The sequence below is a fragment of the Bos javanicus genome, chromosome 2 (assembly GCF_032452875.1).
Source record: "Bos javanicus breed banteng chromosome 2, ARS-OSU_banteng_1.0, whole genome shotgun sequence".
In the NCBI taxonomy this organism is placed as follows: domain Eukaryota; kingdom Metazoa; phylum Chordata; class Mammalia; order Artiodactyla; family Bovidae; genus Bos; species Bos javanicus.
In genome coordinates, this window is record NC_083869.1 from 38,863,704 (window position 1) to 38,882,165 (window position 18,462).

An 18,462-nucleotide genomic window follows, 5' to 3' on the forward strand; every position below is an offset into this window, starting at 1 on the left:
AAAAGGGTTATTCAGTACTGTTCTATTTAAAAGTAATTCAAATGAAATTTGAATAAGTTACTCACAACCACTGGATTGTTCATGATAGATATTTTACATCAGAACAGAAGTACTCTACTACTTTGATCATGTGAGTTAATGTGGGGTGTGTGTGTGTGTGTGTGTGTGTTTATTAAGTGGGGAATGTTGTGGAAACTTGTGAAGGGAACAGATTAACAAAGTCTAATTTTTATTGATGTAGATTTATTGCATTCTACAATTGATGTGTTTTGCTCTATTGAATAGATGTATTCATTCAAAGAAACTTGCCTGAAGGTCATGGTCTATCTTCAAATGACTCATTCTAAGATGTATTCTTTAGTGAAAAGGGGGATATATAATGGCTCATCAATGCCTTAAAGGCACTGTGACAATACAATACTGTTAAAATATCATAGAATATAAATGTAAAGAGTCACACAGGTTTTTAAAGCTGTGACTGTCTGCGGTTAGCTTTGTGTTTTTAGCACATTGACTTTAAAGTTTAAAGGAGAAATCGTACATGAACAGAATACACTGGATTGCTTGGGTAGTGAGCTCCTTAAACAGTGCTTGAATGCTCTACAGATGATGCTGGACTGCACTTCTGGGTTGCTGTGTTACTGTATCCTGGTGTTTCATAGGGACTACTGATTTAGGAATGAGCTGGTTGAGTTTAAAAAGGAGGGATTTACACCAAGGGTGAGAAACTTGTTTAAAAATACAGTATCAACTGAAGAGATTGCTTATAAAAATATAAGCAATAGTAAGTGATGATTGGGCAACACTTTTGATAAAGCACATGACTGAGAGAGAGTAACAGCTTTAGCATGTATGTTTTATCCAGTGCTATTAAACTGTCTCTCAGTTTTCATTAAGATTGACTTTCTTTGCATGATAACTTTCGCATCTTAAAGCGTTTTGCCTTATCTTTTCCAGGTTTGAAGTGTGTTTGTCTTTTGTGTGACTCTTCAAACTTTACCTGCCAAACAGAAGGAGCATGTTGGGCTTCTGTTATGTTAACCAATGGAAAGGAACAGGTGATCAAGTCCTGTGTCTCTCTCCCAGAATTAAATGCACAAGTCTTCTGTCATAGTTCCAACAATGTTACCAAAACGGAATGCTGCTTCACAGATTTTTGCAACAACATAACACTGCACCTTCCAACAGGTAAAGGGTTTATCTTTGTTCATTCCAAATTTCATTTTACTCTTGGGAAATTATAAGCATGATAGAAATCAAACTGTCTTATGTTTCTTTAAATAAGAAAATCTGTTTTACAGTTCTTTCTATTTTTTTGCTAAAATTCTCTACAGCCTAGCTGAGGTTGATTTTTTAAAAAATTGTACAAGACTGTCGAAACACTGACAACAGCATAACAATTTTGAAGAAATCTGTCCTCATGAATTGTATTTTTTGAAGTGATTAATGAACCTAGAATAAAATATAAACTTTTATGTATCCTTTTAAAGGAGAGAAATTAAAATGTATACCAGGAAAAAAGAAGAGAAAAGAGAGCAAAACTAAAAATAGTAGATTGCCAATTTTTATGGAAACAGAATCTTTTTTTCATGGGTGCCTTCTGCATATCTTCTTTGTCTGCCCACACTCAAGTGAGAGCACTTGTTAGCAGAAAGAGTAGAATTTGACCCTCTATTATTGGGTGAATATATTGCTGCCTTTCCCACAATTTCATGGAGTTTCATCCTAATTTATAAGATACAAAAATCTTAATCTGGTCTTTTATCTGGAATCTGAAATTTGAGGGACTATTAAAGAGGTAAGCAATTCAAATTAAAAACTAATTTATAACATGAAAATGTCCTGATAGTAAATTTTCTTTAATATGTTAGTATCTACACAGAGATAGATATTCTTCTTCACAAATGAACATTTGAAAGTACTGTTATCCAGTCTCAGATATTCATATATCACCATATTCTACTATAGTATTTTTAATGTATTATTATTATTAATAAATTAACAGCTCCTTTTTTTTTCTTTTTACTGGAGAACATTTACTTTATGCAAAAAACAAGTTTACTTGGCATAAATAGAAGATAAATAAATAAACAAACAAATGTACTGACTGTATTTCTGGTAGCTATTTTACATTTTCTTTTCAAGAGAAGATACTCATGTTAAAAACATACTGACATGAAATGAGACATTTTGATACATAATCAGAAAAACTAGGAGAACCAGGGAAGAAAATCTTGTGTGATTTAATGTTATTTAGTATCATATTGGTTTACCACTTCAATAAAATCATTTCATATACCACCTTTGATACTTGTCTCATTCTTTGGGAAACATTATTCTAAAGCATTGTCCTATGTGTTATAACCTCAGAAGTCACACTTGGAATGTTTCATCCCTGAAAGCTACTAGGAGTCTTAGATTTTACACCGCAATTATTCTGTCTCAGATTCCATAGACTTCCTTGGTTTGGTAGTCATTTGATACCTATTGTGATACGAGAATTTATTTTCCATGTACTTTCTTCCCTGATTTTGGTAGACTAGAGACATGAAGATCCCCTGTATTTGATGATGTTCTTCCCATGACCAAGATCAAAAAGACGGAGGGGAAGGAAAGTCTCCATATTAGTCTGTGGCAACGACGTCTTTAATGTGTCTTCTCGATAAAGAATTATCCATAAGAACATGTTCTGCCAGTCGGTAGGGGTACAAGATAATACTGTGCAACAAAATGTCTAGGAGGACAAAATGTTTCACATACAGCTGGGCCAATTAAAGGTACTGAGTGCAGTCAGGATGTGAATCCTTCCCAGTTCAGCTCTAAATTCTGCCTAACTACTGAGATGCCTGTATTCTACCTTCAAGTCCAGTTGGGAACCAGCCTTTCTTAAAAAAACAATTTTATGAGGTATAATTTAGATATAATGAAATGCACACATCTTAAGTATATGGTTCGATGTGTTTTGACACATACATTTATGTAACTGCCACATTTCTATTATCTCAAAATGTTCTCAGTCAGTCTCCACTTTCACCAAAGCCAGGAAACTGATTTTCTGATCCCTGTAGATTAGATTTATTTTTCCTGGAGTTTCACATCAGAGGAGTCCTATGGAGGAGATTATTTTGCACTTGACTCTTTTCATTCATCCTATTTTTGAGATTTATTCATGCACCTTGTTCCCTTTTGGCTGCTGGGTAATATCCCTTTGTATGTTTTGCTTTGTTCTTTTTACACACCCATCCACAATGGGGATTCAGGTTGTTTCCATCTGGAGGCTGTTGTTAACAAAGCTGCTATGAACAACTGGGTACAAGTCTTTGGATATATGTCATCTTCTCGAGAAAATATCTAAGAGTAGAATTGAAGGGTCGTATGATAACTATATGTTTAATTTTTAAATTTAATCTCCCAAATAGTTTTCAAATTGCTTGTACCATTTTGTATCCCCAATAGAAATGTCTGATAGTTCTAGTTGGTCCATATTTTCCCAGCACTTAGTATAATCAGTCTTTTTAATTGTGGACATTCCAGTGATTATGTAGTGGTATTTCACTGTGGTTTTCATTTGCATTGCCTTAATGGTTAATCATGTTAAATTATTTTTTTTCTTGTGCATATTAGACATTTATGTTTCTTTCTTTATAAAGTGTCAAATCTTTTGCATATTAAATTCATTTATCTTCTTATGGATGACTTTAAGATTCTTTATATATTCTGAATACAAGTCCTTTATCTGATAGGTGTATTATGAGGATTTTCTCACATTCTGTGGATTTTGACATTTTGTTTCCTTAAAGGCGTCTTTTGGAGAGTAGAAGATCAAAATTTGATGAAGTGCATTTTATTTTTTTAAAAAATATTAATGGTTCATTTATTTGATGTCCTAAGAAATCTTTATCTATCCAGAGGTCATAAATATTTTCTTTTATGGCTTCTTCTAGGAATTTTAACATTTCAGCTTTTACATTTAAGCCCATGTTTAGTTTAAATTTAATTTTTGTTATTTTGTGAGGTTAGGTGGAATATTTATTTTTTCCATGTGTATTTGAAGTTGTTCCCAGTATCATTTATTGCAAAATCCATCCTTTCAATTTCTTTGACCTTTTGATTGAAAATAAAGTGACCATATGTATATGGTATATTTCTGGCCTCCAAATGTCTATACTTATGCCACTATGAAACACTCTTGATTATTATAGCTTTATAGTAAGTATTCAAATCAGATAATATGGCCCTTCCAACTTTATTTATGTTCAAGTTGATTTGCTATCCTAAGTTATTTGCGTTTCCATTTTGGAATTGGTACTTCAGAACTTTCACAATGTTAACTTTTTTGATCCATGAACATAGTATGTTTTTCCATTTATTTAGTTTTACTTCAGTTACTCTTAGTGTCTTATAGTTATCAGAAAACACATCTTATACATATTTTCTTGGATTTTTCTCTAAGTATTGCATGATCCAATTTTACATCTTCCTTTCTGGTCTCTATGCATTTTATTTTATTTTTTTCTTTCTTTTTTTGCACTGGCTAAGATTACCAATATGATGATGAGTAGGAGTGGTTAAATATTCTTGTCTTTTTCCTGGTTCTAGGAGGAATGCCCTCACTCTTTTACCATTATTAATAATTTCAAGTATTTTCATGGATTTATTGAGATTATAACATGATTTCTCTACTGATATAATGGATTACCTTGATTAATTTTCAAAGGTTACTTATAACTGGGAAGGTATATACGCTAGTAATTAATTTGTCTACAAAGAAATGCTTTGTGACATTTAATGATATCAAATTTCTTTTACTAAACTAAGAATTTGTTTCTTTTAGTGGCGTGGTATGGCAAATTGACATTCAGTTGATGAGCAGTGACACAGCCAGTGCCAGTAACTTTGCTGTTTTTGTGTCATCAATAAGTGTCAGACAGTGTGACATATCTACAGTACTTAATACGCTGCATCGTACCATTTCTGGATGGCTGACTTGGTGCAGACATAGTGCCTACTCTTGTCATGTTTCAGCTGTCTCTTTTCTGTCCTTGAGTCCTGCTTATGATGCTTGATCTCTGACTATATTTCTTTGTGACAAAATTCCTACCCTGAATACATCTTGTGACTGTTTTCTCCCCAGTTCCTCTTCCTGATGGTGTCCTTATAACTCAGCACCTGGAAATCTGTAGCCACAAACTCTTGCCCTCCTAAAATCCTTTTAAGTGTTTGATTCTAATTCTTCTTAGACTAGTAGCTTTTGTACAGGTTTCCATTGTGACACACAGAAACACATTTTGTATAATTTCCCCCATATGCACACATATCTGAAATAAGAATTTTACAAAATATTCTTACTTGTAAAATGTGCAAGGTACTCCATGTGCTTTCATTAAGTAAAAATTCTAATCATATCCCACAAGTTGCTTATGTGTTTACAGTTTAAGAAACACTGCTTAGTTGATATTTAAAATGTAATTTTAAATGCAGCAAGGACATTTATTATTTTAATTTACTAGTTCAACAATCTGTTGATATTAAGAATCCAGTTACTATTTTAATTTACAATGTTTTTTTTTTAATGGCCTTTTAAAACCTTACCCATTCATTTTTAATACTAAATTGGATTAGAGTCAAATTAATTTGGATCATTGTAACCAAGATTTGATTTAGATCACATGAAATTCAATCACTTGCCCTTAAAAAAGTACTTCTTTGACATTGCATGTGGGTTTAATCCTTAGGAGTTAATTTTTTTGATAGAAGTAATTTTATAGTTTGGTAGACATATAACATTAGAAAAAATTGCTTGTTTCCCTGGAGCTTATTCTGTTAGATATATTTGATGTCACTGGAGTGACCTTCAAGTTCAACTATTATCACAAATATTTAGAGGGTTTTTTCTTATGTAAACTTGAAAGCCAACAACCATTTCCAAAAACAGTTGTGTTTTGACTAGTGCTTGGAGTTCATGTCTCTACTAATAGCAAATATGTTATTATTTTCATTAGGCAGCATACCAAATATATTTAAAAATTACAATTAAATACAAGCAATGCAAATCAATTAAGAGAAACATATTTTATGCAGTGTAACCTAATTTCTTATTACTGTTTATTTTTAGACCAGATTAAAACAACTCTTTTAAACTCCAAAAATATCTACCCACCTTTCCAGAGGCTGCTTGTCTTGCCCTGACTCCAGTGACTTTAGATTTACTACTTCTCAGGCTTTATTAAATTTCTTTCACAGTAACTCATGCAGATTGTCCATTCACAACTTCCTCTTAAATTAAGATAGAATCCACTTTGGTAGGAAAAATTCAGCTTCAAAAGTAAATGATATATTCTTAACTCTTAAAGAATATTTACATTTCAATTAAAAAAAAAGACTTATTTACCCAAATGTGTACTTTTTTGGGTGGAGGATGGAGGAGGGAGGTTGTTTGTAGGGTGAAAAAACAAATAATAAATGAAAGAGTTCCATTTTTTTGAAAAAGTTCCAAGAGATATTTTGGGTGTGTGTCCCTGTAATGGGTTCTGTCTGTGAGCCCTCTAATAAATTTCACAGTTTCATCACTGATTTAGTTTAAGTTGGGCCTTTTGTATCTATTCTTAAAGCTTCTTAAACCCTTTTCCCTATATTTTCTAATGTTTGAGTCTCTGGTCATTTTAATATCTACAGCTTCTATGAATTTGAATCTGCTGATTTCTATTCTTGGTTGGCCACTTTCCTTGTGTGTTTTGTAATTTTTTGATTGTGAGCTCATGTTTTGAGAATCATATCTGGAGGAAACTTTTGAGGCCTATTTTAAAATATATTCCTCCAGAGCAGATTTATATTAGTTTCTGCCAGGTATCTGGAGGTGCTACCAACTGAAATCTATTCAGTGTTTTGATTAGTTGTTTTTTTTTTTTTTTTGCCAACATATAGCATGAATTCTGTGCCTATACAGATGGACACTTATGGTGAGAATCTCTTGAAGAGATTTTTTTTCTGCTCTACTGAAAGTGAAGATTGAGACAAACAAATAGATGAATATAGACCCAGTGTCTCTCTGCAGAACATTTTCTACTTAGTTTTATTTTCAATGTAATACCATTCATATTTAACTGATTTATACTAGGATCTCTGACCTGATCTTTTGTGATTTCAGGAACCATGTTTTATCTCCTGATCTTGTGATATAAGTCTGATAAACTAAGCACTTAACTACCAAGGACTGGCAGATGCCTCCAGGGTAAATGGCCATCCTAGTGCTCAGATATCTCTTTGGATCTGAATTTTATTTTTGGTTGCTGAGTAATTCATTTATTTCCCCACCAGGTTAATCATATAATAGAAAAACATTTTTCATTTGTGTTTTATTCAGCATTTTTGTGTATGCCATACTAAGAAGGGCTTCTGTGGACATCTAAAGTGTAACTTGGCAGAAGTGGAAATTCCATGATGGTTTATTTTTGAAATGATGCTGGCGTAATTATCTATCCATCTGGAAGACGACAGGGCTGTACCACAGTGTCATACCGTATACAAAAATAAATTACAGCTTGATTAAATATCTAATTGTGAAACATAAAACAATTTAAATGTCAGAGGAAAATTTAGGGAAAAAAGATTTTTATGACTTTACAGTATGGAAGCTGTTTTAAATAAGACAGAAAATCCAACTGTTATAAAAGGAAAAGACATAATTGACTACATGGAAACTAAAATAAAAATGAATAATAAAAGATAACATAAGTGAAACCAAAGATAAATGAAATATGGGATAGAAATATTTGTATTATATATGACTAGAGAAAAAGGTAACTATTTAAAAAATAATGAGCCTGTGTGTGTGTGTGTGTGTGTGTGTGTGTGTGTGTGTATCCATGTACCTGGCAAGAGAAAAAGTGAAAAGAGGGAGGAGAGTGTTAAATGAAAAAAAAGGGGCAAAAAACACATTTTACAGAAATTTTATAGAAGAAAATATTCAAAATGGTCAAGTATTGAAAAGATGATCAAGTACTGAAAAAATAAATGCTGGGGAGATGCAAACTGAAGTAACATACCATTTTTTTCCACCCATTGGATTGGTAAAAGTTAAAGGAGGATGTTTTCAACTATAAGTGTCAGACACTTAGATAATATCTTAACCAATGAAGGAGTTCACAGCCTTAATATGATAAGAAATCTGGAAATAGGTTCTTTGATTTGTTAACATACAGACTCAACAGTGTCAACAGCCTACTTTCAGTTTTCTTTTCCTGAGAGTCAGTGAACATCATCGTTGTTTAAGTATTATTATCTAACTTTCTGATACTCTTATTTGGAACGTTTTTTCCTCCTGCATATCTGCTTTTTCTAGCAAGGGAAATGTTGGGTTTTGCTACTAGCAATCTCATGATTCAGAGAAAAGTGAAAAAACATGGGTGGCTCAATTTGAGTCGTCTAATAAAAACTGCCATGTTTAGCAGAAATATCAAAAGTCTCTTCCTTACTACCAGTTTAAAATGGATGTAAATTCATCTCCTTCTAACCCCAGGGAGGAGGCTTGGATTTATTACTAAGCAGAACAGGGCAAAAAAAACCCAAAAAAACAAATAAAGATAAACAACTTTAAAACAAACCCAAAACCTTATTTTTGGAAAGATGTGGACATAGTCTAGCCATCACAGAGATTTTACACCTGAGTTTCCATTGCCCGAGTGAAACTCTTCAGAAGGAAAACTTAAAAAAAAAAAATTGACCCAGATTAATAGTGTCCCCAGTGGCCTGCCAGAAGAAAGTTCAGACTCTCTGGAGAAAGGTAATTTAATATTAGGTCTCAGAGAGAAACACACAAACACTTTTGCAAGGACATGAGAAGTACATAATGAAGAACAAGCACTCCAAGTTCACAGGGGTTCAAAATGACATGAGCATGAGCCAGCGGAAGAGAGCACAAGGTTTCATATGTTGGAGTTATCAGACAATAATTATAGAGCACCCATTCTTCTAAGTTTAAAGAAGCAAAAGGAAAATTTAAAACATTTCTTAGAGAATAGGAAATTGTAAAAAAAAAATAATGGACTAGTAGATTTGAACAATAAAAGAAGAAAACTTTTTAAAATTAAAAATACAGTAACAAAAATTAGAAACTTAATGTATAGGTTTAACAACAATTGGTACAACAGCAACTGAAGAGAGAATTAGGGATCTGAAATATGGGTCAGAAGACACTATTTTGTATGCAGTAATATAGAGAATACATAATAGAAAATATGGAAGAGAGGATGATAATTAGAGGAAAGTATAAGAAGGTTTGATATACATATATGTGATATATGTGCATTAATATACAATGCATATATTAAATAAAAATGTTGACATTTCTATTAGGTAAAATTAACTTCAATGCAAAAAATATTACTAGAGTTAAAAAAGATCACTTTTTAATGACTAAAGTTTCAATTTATGAGGGATTCTTAATAAATTAAAATTTCTGTGTACTTAAGAATATGGTCTCAGAGAAAATATTTACAGATGTATAAGGAAAAATAGAGAAGTCCATGATCTCAGAAGGGGATTTTAATATACTATTGTCTTGGTAATAGAATAAATAGATTAAAAAAAAACAGTGAGACTACATGAGGCTGAAACAACATGATTTATGAACAACCTAACTTTTAGAAAATTATAACATAAATTATAATAGTCTTATGACATATCTGTAAGGAACATTTCAAAGCCCAAGAGGTTCTACCACAAAATTCTGCTAAATTTCCAGGAATAGATAATTGTGTAATTATTACACAAACTCCTCCAAACCATGCACAAAGAGGAAACACTCCTTAACCCATTCTGTGCATAACTTTGATATCAAAACCCAACAAAGACAGTATGAAAAAAGAAATAGCAAGTCATTCTCATCTATGAACATTATATGCAAATACCCCAGGCTTCCCTGGTATCTCAGACATAAAGAATCAACCTGCAATGTAGGAGTCCTGGGTTTGATCCTTGGGTTGGGAAGATTCCCTGGAGAATGGCATGGCAACCCACACCAGTATTCTTGCTGGAGAATCCCCATGGACAGAGGAGGCTGGCGGGCTGTAGTCCATGGGGTCTCAAAGAGTGGGACAGGACTGAGCAACTAAGTAGCACAACACATGCGAATATCCCAACTTTAACCTGTAACAATACAGGAAAAGGGATTCTGGGGAAAACAGCACAAGGACAGAGAAATGATTATTCCCCAAATCAGGATAATGATACCCTGGGGGATGGGAAAGGATCTGATCATGTGACTTACCTCTTGAGTGGGGAACAGGGAAGGGATAAGGGGGCCAGAGATGTATGGGAATTTATATGCTGTACATGTATATTATATGCACTTTTCTGTGTATTTGTTATATTTCACAACAAAAGAGCAAAACATCAAGCTTCAAAGTAACTTTTGGCAATGGGTGAATTCACAAAACTTACACATTTTCTTAACATGTGGAGTTGATATTGGAGAGCTACCAGGTTAAGGACATTATTCAGTTCTTCCCTTATAAATTTTTATGCTGTCTGTTTTGCTGCACATGTGTTCTTTTTCTAATGGAAAAAATCTAATGGCTCAAAGTTTACGAAAGCTATAAGTATTTCAAAGACATCTAGTTTCCTCCGATACCCATTTAGTAGCAGAATCTAGACTTAGATGGCTGTCTTAGATGTGGCTGTCTACCTAAGTGACAGTATTTTAAGCTACTCTTAATGGTAAGTGTGGCCAGATGACTAAGTTCTGACAGAGTTTTGGAGAACTGAAAAGACTCATTTATAACACAACTGATAGCTTATTTTGCCATCTTCCATCATGCTGCCTGGAGGTAAAGGGTGAAATATAGCAGCTTGCTTGTACTGTGAGGACAATGACTACACCACAGGAATGGAAACAGGAGATAATAGGAGCCTGACCAAAAACTTCATGGAGCCAACTTGCTACCACTGGACTCTTGTTGTTTAGTCTCTAAGTCATGTCTGACTCTTTTGTGACCCCAAGAACTGTAGCCCGCTATGCTCCCCGGTCCATGGCATTCTCCAGGCAAGAATACTGGAGTGGGTAGCCAAGCCGCTCCCTTCTCCAGGGAATCGTCCCACCCAGCAATTGAACCTGTGTTTGTTTACTGATGAGCCACCAGGGAGGCCCAAACATTGAACTACTCATCTTCAAATGTCTTTTACATGAAAGAGAAAAGGAAACTTCTGTATAGTTTGCTCTGTCGTTACTAGCTAAACCCAGTTTTAATGAATATAGAAACAGCAAAACAAGTCACCCAGAGTTCTACCTACTTATGGGTTGTATTTGACCTACAGACAGCTTTCATTTGAAGTATATAGTTTCTGGGGAAAAAGTGAATTTCTTTATAATGTTAAACATTGAGTCGTAAAATAAAAATATAGATACCTGGCTTATCTTGGGGCTTCCCTGATAGCTCAGTTGGTAAAGAATCCACCTGCAATGCAGGAGACTCTGGTTCAATTCCTGGTTCGGAAAGATCTGCTGGAGAAGGGATAGGCTACCCACTCCAGTATTCTTGGGCTTTCCCTGTGGCTCAGCTGGTAAAGAATCTGCCTGCAATGCATGAGACCTGGGTACGATCCCTGGGTTGGGAAGATCCCCTGGAGAAAGGAAAGGTTACCCACTCCAGTATTCTGGCCTAGAGAATTCCATGGACTAAAAATCAGAAGATTTGGCATCCTTGAAGTCTCCCTCTTGGTATCAGATGGCTGAAACAGAAGTGACTGACTTCCTTATTGGGCATGAGCTTTCCTTGTTCATTCATTCACTCATTCAGTACTTATTGAGCTTATATCCTGGTAACCTTGAGCTTCCCTGGTGGCTCAGATGGTAAACAATCTGCTGGCAATGATAGAGACATTGGTTCGATCCCAGGGTTGGGAGGATTCCCTGGAAGAGGGCATGCAACCCACTCCAGTATTCTTGCCTGGAGAATCCTCATGGACAGAGGAGCCTGGAGGGCTACAGTCCATGGGGTTGCAAAGAGTTGGATGAGACTGAGCAACTTGCACTTTCAGAGTTCCTACTTTCAATAGTTTAGTATATTTTCTAATATAGTCGAGTTATTCTGTTTAATACAATTTTATGTCAGACTTTCTTTTCTTATTATTAAAACATGTCTTTTTGTACGTGAAGGAGTCATATTTTGTTGCTTGTTTCTTTCATAGCTGTGTTACATTGTAATTTGTAGCAGAAATGATTTTTGGTGACTGTAGGTGACATCAGAAAGATGCTCAGAGAAATAGTGGTGATGTCAAATAGCATCAAGAGCACACCAAAACTGTCATGAAAATTCATCCAGGATAAGGTCAGGAAGCCTAGGCTAGAGAAGCCTGTTATTTATAGGGTTCATTTTTATAAGACTTGCTATTTAGTTTATGCTTGCACTAATTATCAACCTTCATATGGAAATAGACTATTCAGCAAAGCATTCAAGTTCTGAGTGTCTTTGTTCCTATTTTGCTACCAAAACATACAGTGCTTTAAAGGGTACGTATAACAAGAATTTCTGATTTTTCCTTTTGGTGTTCAGTACACTATTTTCATACTATTGTATTTTTGACTAATTTAAATAATTAGTTTCCATACAAAAAATATGTGCACAGCTTTAAAATGTGAGTACTATCTTAACCTCAGTACAATTTTCACCTTCCTGTTCTCAGTTGTGTAAAGAAAAAAAGAACAATTCGTTATTTCTATAACCTAGGGTGGATGAACAATGCATATTGATTAGGTGCATGTCTAAATTAGACTTATTGAAACCAAACTGAAGGATTACATTTAAAGGAAGATAAAGTGCCGAAACATTATAATTGAATTTATCAAAAATTAATACGTTTAAAGCATGTTGTAATTATAAAATTTTGCGGACTCAGATACCAAGTATTATTCTTTGGGGAGTTGAAAAGTCTCCTTATTTTAATTCCTTTAAAGAAACCCATTGATGTTTCTTAACTTTTATGGTTTTCTATTTTAAACATAAACTCATAGCTCTAGGCAGTGTAAGGTGATAGGACATGCTGAGAAATACTCATGGGACCCCTTGTGGAATTGTTCTGCCATCACATCAACAAATCCATTTGTAGCTCATTCTCTGAGGACTCACCCACACCTGACAGGTGTGCCAGACAGGCATATTTTTTTCCCCATAAACTGAAGGATGCTATAATTTTTGCATTTGGAAAGCACGTGAAATGTAAGCATACAAAAAGTCAAACTTGTGCTCTAAGAGATTAATATAGGAAGCATTTCTTGTCTCAAGGAACAAGTACACTGATTTTAATCATGAAATTTTGTTCATAGAGATATAATAGGAAATTGAAAGTGAAATTTATAAGCAATCCTAAATTGAGGATTTTACACTATATAAGCCATCCTCTTCTCAGTTATGTAAATACTATTACCTGTTTATTGAAATACTTTTGGGAGTCATTATACAGACATTGAACTGACTGAAAATATTATCTCAATGTCATTCCTTTCAAGTGAACAAGCTGCTCTGTGTGAATGTGTTATCTGTTTAGTTCAGTTCAGTTCAGTTGCTCAATCGGGTCCGACTCCTGGCGACCCCATGAACCGCAGCACACCAGGCCTCCCTGTTAATCACCAACTCCCGGAGTTTACCAAAACTCATGTTCATGGACTTCCCTGGTGGCTCAGATGGTAAAGCGTCTGTCTACAATGTGAGAGACCTGGGTTCGATCCCTGGGTTGGAAAGATTCCCTGGAGAAGGAAATGGCAACCCACTCCATACTCTTGCCTTGAAAATCCCATGGACGGAGGAGCTTGGTGCAGGCTACTAACCATGGGGTCGCAAAGAGTTGGGTACGACTGAGCAACTTCACTTCACTTCACTTCACTTCGTGTTCATTGAGTCGGTGATGCCATCTAACCATCTCATCCTCTGTCGTCCCCTTCTCCTCTTGTCTTCCTGTTATCTGCAGGAGTAATTATATTAGCTGGAACTTTAAGACAGAGAAGTGTAACTTTTCCTTCACCATCAATATTTTAAGTGCTTTCTCTGAACAATGCTCTCCGCTATGAGATTGGGTGCTGTTTCCAAGAAACTTTCATTTTTTCTTATGGAAAAGATTGACTTAAAAAAAAAACAAAACACTAACATATTCCTTGAGTAATTACTATCTAATTTCTTTATAGAAATGTATCGTTGAAGAATGAAAGTGAAAGTAAAAGTGAAGTCTTAGCTGCTCAGTTGTGTCTGACACTTTGTAACCCCATGGACTGTAGCTGTCCAGGTTCCTCTGTCCATGGAATTCTCCAGGCAAGAACACTGGAGTGGGTTGCCATTTCCTTCTCTTGGGGATCTTCCTGACCCAGGGATCAAACTCAGTCTCATTCATTGCAGACAGGTTCTTTACCACCTGAGCCACCAGGGAAGCCTCATTTAAGAATACTCAGTTCAGTTCAGTTCAATTCATTTCAGTCGCTCAGTTGTGTCCGACTCTTTGAGGCTCCATGGACTGCAGCACGCCAGGCTTCCCTATCCATCATCAACTCCCAGAGCTTGCCCAAACTCATGTCCATCGAGTCAGTGATGCCATCCAACCATCTTATTCTTTGTCATCCCATCTCCTCCTGCCTTCAATCTTTCTCAGCATCAGAGTCTTTTTCAGTGAATCAGTTCTTTGCATCAGGTGGCCAAAGCATTGGAGTTTCAGCTTCAGCATCAGTCCTTCCAATGAATATGCAGGACTGATTTCCTTTAGGGTTGACTGGTTTGAACTGCTTGCAGTCCAGGGGATTCTCAAGAGTCTTCTCCAACATCACAGTTCAAAAGCATCAATTCTTTGACACTCGGCTTTCTTTATAGTCCAACTCTCACATCCATACATGACTACTGGAAAAACCATAGCTTTGACTAGACTAGAATAGAATAGAATAGTAGTATAATACACACTACTATATATAAAATAGATAATCAATAAGGATCTACTACATTAGCACAGGGAACTCTACTCAATACTCTGTAATAACCTATAATGGAAAAAGAATCTGAAAAAAAGATGGATATATGAATATATAACTAAATCACTTTTCTCTATATCTGAAACTAACAAAACTTTGTAAATCAAATATATTCTAATATAAAATGAATAAATAAAAGAATATGTGTTTTGATGACAGATTAATAAACTAACCCTGGTACATGCCCTGAAATGAAGAAAAACTGTGAAACCAATTTAAATTCTTCTACATTGTATTAGTCTCACCTCTGCTTGAGTCAAAGTTCTTCCTACCCCTGATGCCAAAGATTATATTCTTCATTCTTCAATCTAATATTCCTATTTCCTTAAAATATAAAGTAATTATTATTCTTAAATTCAGGTGCTGGTGGACAAAAGAAGATTTGAAGCTTCTCAGTGTTCCTCCCAGAAACCAGAAGGACAAGGAGAACTAGCCAGGAAATATTTTAATGTGTGGAGCTCCCTGTCTGTTCCACACTCATGAAATCAGGCCATACATGTAGAACGTGTATGCAGATAGCCATTTACAGATTGAGCACCGAATGATGGAACGGCCCGTCGATACCTCATCTGAGTTGGTCAAAAGGCAGAAATAATTCTCCTATTATTTCTGTCACTGTCAGGGTTCAGTTGAATCTCTAGAGAAGAAAATATTCTGCCATTGTTCACCTACTTGAGGTTCACATTTATCAGAAACTACCTGTTTGACATGATTATTCTCTCTGTGAAGAAGGGGGACCATATAATGCCCCCTGTAGTGGAGCATAATGGAGGGATCTAACCAAATTAACTTCTCATTGGATTTTTCCTGGTAACATTTATAAGGGTCACTGTGAAGAAGTAGGAGGCTAGGACAAGCTTTGGTAAGTGATGGTGGTGGTGGAGGGACCCTGTAATCGGGAATAAAGAATTACAGTGAAGTGTCAGACAAATAAAACTAGTGTTTGCGATGTAATTCCTTCGACCCATTCTACTTCCCATGCGTGTACTTCACACATATAAGTTCAGTTACATATTCTTTATATTAGACTGATTCATCATGAATGGAACTCTTCATTATGATCTTTTTATCTCCCATATCCCTTGCTCCTATAAAGTTTTCTCATAGTTTTGCCTGCAGACCTGGCCTGCTCTGCTGCAGTCCGTAGGGTCATGAAGAGTCGGACACGACTTGGTGATGGAACAACAACAAAGTTGTTTTGGAATTGCACCCTAGATGGGTCATGTATCCTTAGTAGATTTAAAACTACACAAAGAAGAGGAAAAAAAGAAGAAAGAAAGGAAAGAGGAAGGGAGGAAGGAAATAAAGGAGAACATTGTCTTTTTGGTTATTTATTCTGAGAACATTTCAAAGCCACAAGCTTAGAGAAAGAAATGCTTCTCTTTTGTGGGGGAGTTGGTGATAGTAGGGAGGCAGTCGAAGGTTTGATATTTATATTAATACATTCATGGATTCACCCTTGCAATAATAGCATCTTTTCACTTGAGGAAAAATTTAATGAAAGGAAGAGGAGCAGTTTTAATGATAAATTACTCTGTGGTTTCTTTAAGGATGTTTTGGACCCTTTTAAATTTATGTAGCTGCTTGCTATAGCAACTTTTGGGAAGGATGCACTAACCTGGAAATGGTTCATAAAAACTCACGTTGTCTGGATGCAGGCCTCTATTTTCTCTGTGCGAATGTTTTTTTAACAGCTGTCAAGTCCGTATATATCTTTTCAGTCACTATATCTTCATTTTCTATACATCTCTCCATTGTAATATCTTAGTTTCTATTCAGTTGAATGTCATTCACATACAGTCAAGAAATATACCTTTAAGTTGAACATAAATATACTACAGACTTTTGTGCCCGTGGTCAATACAAGTTATTTGAAGCAATTGATCAAGTCCACATCTCTGCCTAGTTCTAAGGCATCTCCTCCTCATAGCATGTACTAAAGAAATGCAAATTAATTGATGTGAAGGTCATATAAATCTCATACACATCAATAATTTTTCATACTTTTAATAAACAGAAAGTGTCAGCAGGGGAGGAAACATGGAGACCATCCTCACATTTTGTCATCTTTTTCTTTTAATCTTGAGGAGTTCATTTCCCTAAAGCCAGAAATAGGAGATGGCAAGGAGGTCATGAAAACTGTCCTGGGAGAAGCTGAGGTATCTAAACTGGATCTGAACTTTATCTGAGCATTGATAACCACCACTGCTTTCACCATCACCAATTTCACTCTTTTTTTTCTTTAGGGAAAGTTGTAAATTCACAAAGATTAAAAAATTTCTCCTTTCTTTCCTTTTTCCTTCCTCCCTTCCTCTTTCCTTTCTTTCTTCTTTTTTTCCTCTTCTTGGTTTTTTTTTTTTTCCCTTGGTCTTTGTTGTTCTTTAGTTGCTAAGTTGTGTTCAACTCTTTGCAACCCCATGGATTGTAGCCTGCTAGGCTCCTCTGTCCATGGAATTTTCCAGATGACAGTACTGGAGTCAGTTACCATTTCCTTCTCCATTTTTGGCATTACTTAGCTTTTTACAGGGGCTTCCTAGGTGGCTCAGTGGGCAAAGAATCTGCCTGCAATGCAAGAGACATTGGAGACACCAGTTTGATTCCTAGTGTTCAGGAAAATCCCTTGAAGGAAGGCATGGCATGGAGTAGGTACTCCAATATTCTTACCTGGAGAATCCCATGGACAGAGGATCCTGGAGGGCTACAGTCCACGGGGTTACAAAGAGTTGGACACGACTGAATTGACTGAGCACGCATGAACACACCTTCTTACAATCTTTTAACTTCTGCATGATTCCCTCTAGCTGTGCAGAATCTCCCACCTCATACATGCCCTTCTTCCTGCCTTATCTGTACTTCCTTCCCCTGCTCTGTCTTGGTTTAATGTATTGCAGAACTTATATAGCAGAGACTTTTGTAAGCTAAGCATTCATCTGTCTGGGCTAGTACCTGTCTCTATTTTCCCATCTTCTTCTATTTAATTTACTAGGGAGTGAAATAACTAGAATTAGCAATGCAGCACTCCTGGAACTCACTTTTGGGATTAATATATACCCCACCATGGAGCTATTATTCCGTGGAGAAATCATCTCAGTTGACATGGTCAGAGAAATTAGAAATTGTCAAATAGGAGTTCTCCTATGATCAAGACTGTAAAACCTGCTGGAAAAATTAATAGGCTCATCCAAGATAACTTACTAAAATGTATTCTTAACTGCACTACTGTCTTTTTCTACCATGATTCATTGGGTATAGACTATAGTTTTCTTCATTTGTCCCTTGTAGAGATTACAATCAGCATTTGGTTTAGAAGATAGTTTTACAAATGTTTGCCTTAAAAATTGCTCAGTGCTTAGGGAGCTTTCTAGATGGTGTTGCTAGCCTTTTTCTAGCCGAGTCATCTTTTTTTCTTACTAACTCATATCAGTGAATTTGTTCACAAAAGTAGAAACATTGACCAT

At 35.4% G+C, this 18,462-nt stretch overlaps 1 protein-coding gene across 1 annotated transcript in view; it reads left to right on the forward strand.

The window, feature by feature from the left end:
* The first annotated feature begins 930 nt into the window (after positions 1 to 930).
* Positions 931 to 18,462, forward strand: part of ACVR1C (activin A receptor type 1C) — a 54,389-nt gene continuing 36,857 nt past the window's right edge. Inside the window, exon 1 of the mRNA XM_061437488.1 lies at positions 931 to 1,188. Coding sequence (XP_061293472.1) covers positions 1,035 to 1,188 — 154 coding nt within the window. The 5' untranslated portion in view covers positions 931 to 1,034. The remainder of the gene's footprint in view (positions 1,189 to 18,462) is intronic.